Here is a 6,460-nt window from a genome sequence, read left to right as displayed (position 1 = left end):
TTTAGGCATTCAGAAGTGTTAATTTGGCTGTCATCACGGTGGAGTTGCAAATGGTTGAGGATTGGTGAAGGTTAAGTCAGTCTTGCGCCTAGCTTCGGAGTAATGAGTTTTAAAATTTTTGTTATTGTTATTGAATTTAAGTGTATCCTGAGACTTTGCAAATCAAGTAGATTAAAAAAAAAAAAATGCTACCATTAAGACTTCTCTATAAGGGGCGCCTGGGTGGCTCAGTAGGTTAAGTGTCCAACTCAGGTCATGATCTCCTAGTCCGTGAGTTCGAGCCCCACGTGGGGCTCTGTTCTGACAGCTCAGAGCCTGGAGCCTGCTTCGGATTCGGTGTCTCCCTCTCTCTCTCTGCACCTCCCCCGCTCGCATTCTGTCTCTCTCTCTCTCTCTTAAAAAGTAAACATTAAAAAAATTTTTTAAAGACCTGTATAAGATCAGAATTATCTCACTACTTTACAATAAACTCAAACTGCCCGGGTAAAAAGTAGATGACACAGGTGATAAGGGCATTGTAACCTCCATCCATCTACCTCATTTCAGTCTGTTCATTTGTTAAAATATTGAGTATTTATTTCGTACGTGCAATTGTCTTTGTATAAGCCAATGTTATACTTTAAAGCTAAAAAATACATTAACACCAATAAAACATCATGGTTTGTTTTATGCAGTAGAGTTTCATAAAAGATTTTATTTAAGGGACACCCGGGGGGCTTAGTTGGTTGACTGTCCAATTTCAGCTCAGGTCATGATCTTGATCATGAGTTCCAGCCCCACATAAGGTTTGCTGCTGTCAGAGCAGAGCCTGCTTGGGATCCTCTGTCCCCCAACTCCCCCCCGGCCCTCCTCTGCTTGCACTCTCTCTCTCAAAAATAAACATTAAAAGGGGCTCCTGGGTGGCTCAGTCGGTTGAGCCATCAATTTGGCTCAGGTCATGATCTTGTGGTTGGTGGGTTTGAGCCCCACTTTGGGCTCTGTTCTGGCAGTGCAGAGCCTGCTTGGGATTCTTTCTCCATCTCTCTGTGCCTCCCCACTCACACTGTCTCTCAAAATAAATAAAGAAAAGCTTTAAAAAATTAAATGTTAAAGAAAAAGATTTTATTTAAAAAACACCTTTAGGGGTGACTGACTAGCTCAGTGGAGTGGATGACTCTTGATCTCAGGGTTGTGGGTTCGAGCCCCATACTGGGTGTAGAGATTACTTTTTAAAAAAATTAAAGGGGCACCTGGGTGGCTCAGTCCATTAAGCGCCTGACTTTTGATTTTGGCTCAGGTCATGATCTCACAGTTCATAAGATGGAGCCCCAAGTGGGGCTCTGTGCTGACAGCACTGAGCCTGCTTGGGATTCTCTCTCTGCCCCTCCTCTGCTAGAGCTCTCTCTCTCTCTCTTAAAATAAATAAACATTTTTTAAGCTATAAAAAAATGTTTTAATTAAAAAAAACCCTTTCAAAATCACTCCTCTCCCCCGCCCCCACAAAGAATCACTTCCAAAAGTCTAGTGTGATAATTAAGGGCCAAACAAACCTGGGATCATATCCTAGATACTTCCACAGCTGTGTGACTTTGGGCAAGACATCTCCCCTCCTTAAGCCTCATTTTTCTTATGTTTTATGGGGATCATAATCCTGACCCCACATCATTGTTGTGAAAGGTTAAAAGTAATATGAAATTCAATGGGGCACCTGGGTGGCTCAGTTGGTTAAACATCAGACTTTGGCTCAGGTCATGATCTCGTGGTTTATGGGTTCAAGCCCTGCATCAGGTTCTGCCCTGACAGCTGGGTGCCTGGAGCCTGCTTTGGATTCTCCCTCTCTCTCTCTCTGCCCCTACCCCACTTGTGCACTCTCTCTCTCTCTCTCTCTCAAAAATAAGTAAACATTTAAAAAATTTTTAATTAAAATAAGCGTCTCTTAATTTCCGCTCAGGTCATGATCTCACGATTTGTGAATGGAGCCCCACATCAGGCTCTGCACTGACAGCGAGGAGCCTGCTTGGGATTCTATTTCTCCCCCTCTCTCTGCCCCTCTCCCTGCTCTTTCTCTCTCTCTCAAAAATAAATAAATAAACTTAAAAAATAATAAGGAATTCTAGGGTTGATAAGGCGTAGAAATCCACACAACACCCCAGTTTTACAGACATTCAGCAACTTAATTCAACAAGTATTTATTGAGCCCTTGCTACTGCCAGGTGCTGGTCTGGGCTCTGGTAAAGATCAAAGGGCCTTGAGATGAAGAGGCATGTTAATGCAGAGGGACTCAGCTCTGGACATTCAGCCCCCAGGCTCTACCCTGAACAATAAGCTTTTCCATAGCCACAGAGCTGTAAATGTAAGACACATTATCACCATGATGCTCTGGGCTGGGCAGATGTGTCTGGAGCCCAGTCTGCCTATCAGCTCACCCCTCTCCTCCAGCTCTGGGATGAAACATACAAAGCTCTTAAGCCCTTGGCCAGAAAGCAGATTCTATCCCCACCCCCATGCACACACTCCAGGTCACTCACTTCCAGGGAAGAGCAGGGACTTAGCAAAAACCAGGGGAAAGTAGGGCACAGCAGGAGGATAGTAATCCCTCTGATGGCTGGCCATCACAGTTGGGCCCCTGCTCCTAGCCACCAATCAACAGTGGCTTTGAGAAGACTTTTGGGATTTGGATCCCCAGCATCATCCTGCCCAAAGTATGCCCAGGCTAGGTAAAGGGGCTGCCCCAAATGACATATCCTCCATGCTGAGGTCGTTCTTGGTCCAAGCTCTTATTGATATAACACTTTCTATGCTAGGCTTAGAGATTCTTTCATTCCACACACTTCTACAAGTGCAGCCTTTATACCCAGCCCAAAAGTGGGTGCTAGAGACATAAAGAATGAAGAATTCTGACCCAGACCCAAATAGTAGCAAGTCACTGTTATCAGTATTGAGACAGAAGACAGCCGGGGAGCTGTGTGGATCTGTAGGAGGCTTCTGATTCAGCTCGGAGTCAGGGTTCTGAAGGAGGTGATACTGAACAAGAAAAGGAGTTCACCAGGAGGATATGGGGAAGGGTATTCTGAGTACAGAGAATAAATATACAAAGACCCAAGGGAATAAAAGGCTGGCATTTCCTTCTGGAAAATTCTGGTCAAAGGGGGGCAGTTGTGGGAGGAGTTTTCTCCTGATTTTTCCCCTTCAAGTCATGTGAGAAGATGGGTAATGACTGGTTGGGAGATAAAAGTGGAGATAAAAGTACAGGTGAATGAAGCACAGAAGTCAAGGTAGGGCAGAGATTGCTGATTGAGGTATCTGAGCTAAGTGGAATGGGAAGGTGTTTGGGAAGCATGGATGAAGTAGGGCTCCTACATGTGAGGATGGAAGTCTCTGGAGGCACCTATCACCCTGGAGCCAAACAATGGTTCAATTAGGCCCGATTCTGTCCTGGGAACAATAGCTCCCCGGCATGGGCTCTAGTGTATACCTAGTCTGCCAAGCTCTAAATGCCAACCCTGATTCCTTTGGGCCCCTCTTGTAAAGCCCTGTCCAACTCAGCCCCATCCATTCTGACCTCTTCTATCACCCTCATCACATGCCTTCCCTGAAGGCTCCCCTGATGTCAAGGACTAGGTAGGCAGATCACTGCTCCATGCTCAAGCAGAAGGGAGTTGCAGGAGTGGACTGAAGCAACTGTGGGCAGAGCTGGTTTATGCAGGGCCTCACAGAATGAGGGCCTCATAGAATGAAAAAGAGCTTAACATCAGAATCAGTTCTCAGTTTTTAAAAATGGCAAATAAGGCAGAGGGAGTGTGAGCAGAAGTCAGTGAGTTCACGGCACTGCCCACACAAGTCATGGGGTGGTGGTGGAAGAATGACCGAGAGAGGGTCTCACCCTCTCTGAGGGCTCCTCCTTGCCTCAGGATTCTGCCCATGCAGATTCTTGCTCTTCGCCAGAGTGGACAGGGGCTCCTCACACGCATGCTCATTCCATGCTTCCAGAAAGTCTTCTGGGATTGTTGACTTCACAATGCATACCTCTTCTCAAAGAACAAGCTTGAGTAGAGTCCAGAGGAATCCTCATTATGACCGCAGTTAATAAGCTCCAGGTCACCTCAGGGACTTGAATACAGACCCCAACAGGGACTCCCCACTTTCTGGAACAGGCTCCACTCAAGTAGATCAGGACCCCGGAGAGGGAGAGGACAGAGCACTTAATCTGTCTTGAAGGCTAAGGTGGTAGTTAGGAGAGGGAGGATGAGGTGGTGGCATGACAGGAATGTGGAGGCTGGAATGTGGGGATGGGGGTGGACTGGCTTGAGGAGCTTGGGGGTGAGGTGGTACACTCCACGCTCTCACCTTGCCTGTAAAGGCCAGGATATGAAGGGCAGGCAGGGGTAGGAATGACAGCCTGGGAGAACAGAGGAAGGCTGTGCATTCCGGTAGATTTCAGGTCACCACCAGAGCTCTTGGAACCTGCACACAATGGAAAGCTTTGCACAGCCAGCCCTGGGAAATGAGTGTCTGTAAGTAGAAAGATTGAGTCCCCTGTGGCAGCCATGGGCCCCACCCATCCAGTCCTGGGGATCAGCTTCTGGAGGCCTCCGCCCCAGCCAAGCAGGCTATAGCCAGAAGAAAGGAAGGAGCTTAGTACAAATATAAATACCTTTAATGAAAGCCAAGGGCACTCTGCAGAGCCCCAGCAGCAGCCACCAGAGCAGGGTAGGAGGCAGGGGTGCCGCTACTCCACTAGACTGGCTAGGCCAGAGGCCCTAGGAGGCAGGCAAGTGCCAGAGCAGCTGCCAGCAGTGGGGGTGCAGGGGCTGGGCTATGTGCAGACCCTGTTGCCTGCAGTGTCTCCTGGTTGGTCTCAGGGCCCGTGCCATGCTCCCTAATGCGCACAGGGGTGCCACACAGAGCATGCAAGTTATCCGGGTGTGGGGCGCGGCGAGCTTCTTGCTGTAGTGACTCCCACACGGCGGCAGCCTCCTCCGGACAGCGCAATAGGACTCGGGAGGCACAGATGTGGAAGTCATTCCAAGACCTGTTAAAGGCTTGGGGTTAGGGTAATTAGGTGGGGCAAAGAGACTTTTCTAATGGGAAGGAAAAGGTTCAGGCCCCAAGGGCCTGGTGGTGGGGGTCTGGTGATCAGGTGGCTGTCGTCACACCTACCCTTACCTGCAGACAGTCTCCAGTTCGCCTCCCAGGCCCATGCTGTCCCCCAAGCGGATGAGACATTCAGCAAAGCCCTGGTATATGGTGTCACAGCCCCCTGGGCCTGTTGCAGCTGCTGCCAGAGGAGATACAAGGACTAGGGGTGGGGGTAGAAAATGGTAGAAAATGGTTGATAGCATGACTCGCCTGGCTCCCCTTCCCCGCTAAGCCCCCAGGGGCTTGTTTACCTGAGTATGCTCTGGGGACGTGACTCAGCGTGAAACAGAGGTACCCAAGAGAACCAAGGGGCATGTCTGGTGATCACCTGCATTGACCGCCCCACCTCTAGATGCAATGGGGACAGGATACATAGAGAGGGGGAAGAAGGTGTCCCATCCCAAGGGGCTGACTCTTCCTCTGAGCTTCTAGGGTTGCAGGCCAGGTGAGGATGTTCCAAATGCAGGAGTCAGGACACAGAGAGGAGGGGCAGAATCCAGGGCTATTGGGCTTCCTGAACTGTCCTGCAGCCTAGATAAGCTTCGCCTGGCCTTCCCACCCCATCCCCAAAGACAGGTGTTTTCAGCCAGGTAGAACAGGATACAGGGGTCAGGATCTAGGTGAGACCCTAACAGAGGACCTCAGGGGTCCCACAGCTGGTATAAGAGTCCCATCACATCCTATGTCTCCATTTATCGGAAAGGGGCTGTGGAATTTCAGGGTCCTTTCCCCACGACTAGGCCTCAGTTCATGCCCATTTTGCATCCTGAAACCACTGGAACACGTTATTCCTTCGCTGGAGCCCTTGCACCTCCTCTCCAGCCTGGTTCTCAGCACTCAAGGCTGTGCCTCTGCTCCCACACACCCTATACCCAGACTGGGGAGAGTGTGCCGCCCGGTTGCCAAGCTGGGTCTGGCACTCCCGCACTCACCAAGTGGTAGCAGCAGCAGCAACAGCCCCAGCACACCGGATGGTCGGGGCAGTCGCTGGCGGTGGTGACAGGAGGAGTAGCTGCGCATCATCCCCGGCTGGGAGCCTAGTGCCTGAGCTAGCAGCTTGCAAGCGCAGCCCTTCGGCCCAGCCTCCGGAAAAAGGGCCTGTGATTGGATGGGAGTCGGGGGCGGGGCCCAAAGCCAGCTGGCGGCCCCACCCCAGTAGGGAGATAGGCAAAGGCGGGTAGGGACCAAAGAGAGAAGAGCTGGGGACACAGGCATTGCAGAGCTGACCCCAGGGCCCTGTCTCAGAGATGGAGAAGGGTTTCTGGGAAGAAAGTTGCGCAGATGAGGGTGGGCATCCAGGCACCTGGGTTAGCCTAGACAGAACTCCACACAGGGAGGAGAC

The 6,460-nt window shown here is 50.4% G+C and overlaps 1 protein-coding gene across 1 annotated transcript; it reads right to left on the bottom strand.

Annotated features, from left to right (window-relative positions):
- Positions 1–4,698: 4,698 nt before the first annotated feature.
- NRN1L (neuritin 1 like) lies at positions 4,699–6,411 on the bottom strand. Its single transcript, XM_042920478.1, has 3 exons — positions 6,051–6,411; positions 5,146–5,278; positions 4,699–5,011 (listed from the first exon to the last, which is right to left on the bottom strand). Exons 1-3 carry the CDS (start codon positions 6,331–6,333, stop codon positions 4,726–4,728), a joined length of 702 nt encoding a protein of 233 aa, XP_042776412.1. The 5' UTR covers positions 6,334–6,411; the 3' UTR covers positions 4,699–4,725.
- Between the last annotated feature and the right edge of the window lie 49 nt (positions 6,412–6,460).

Source organism: Panthera leo, chromosome E2 (genome assembly GCF_018350215.1).
Source record: "Panthera leo isolate Ple1 chromosome E2, P.leo_Ple1_pat1.1, whole genome shotgun sequence".
Taxonomy (NCBI): Eukaryota; Metazoa; Chordata; class Mammalia; order Carnivora; family Felidae; genus Panthera; species Panthera leo.
The sequence above is the reverse complement of the archived record's forward strand: the minus strand, read 5'-3'. Positions and strand labels throughout refer to the sequence as shown.

Bases quoted from the DNA above. Each gene is read 5' to 3' on its own strand.
- NRN1L (XM_042920478.1), bottom strand. From the start codon at position 6,333: ATGCCTGTGTCCCCAGCTCTTCTCTCTTTGGTCCCTACCCGCCTTTGC. The intron at 5,279-6,050 runs GTGAGTGCGGGA...CCCCACCCCTAG, and splicing joins GCTGCTGCTGCTACCACTTG to TCCTTGTATCTCCTCTGGCA. The intron at 5,012-5,145 runs GTAAGGGTAGGT...AGCCTTTAACAG, and splicing joins GAACTGGAGACTGTCTGCAG to GTCTTGGAATGACTTCCACA.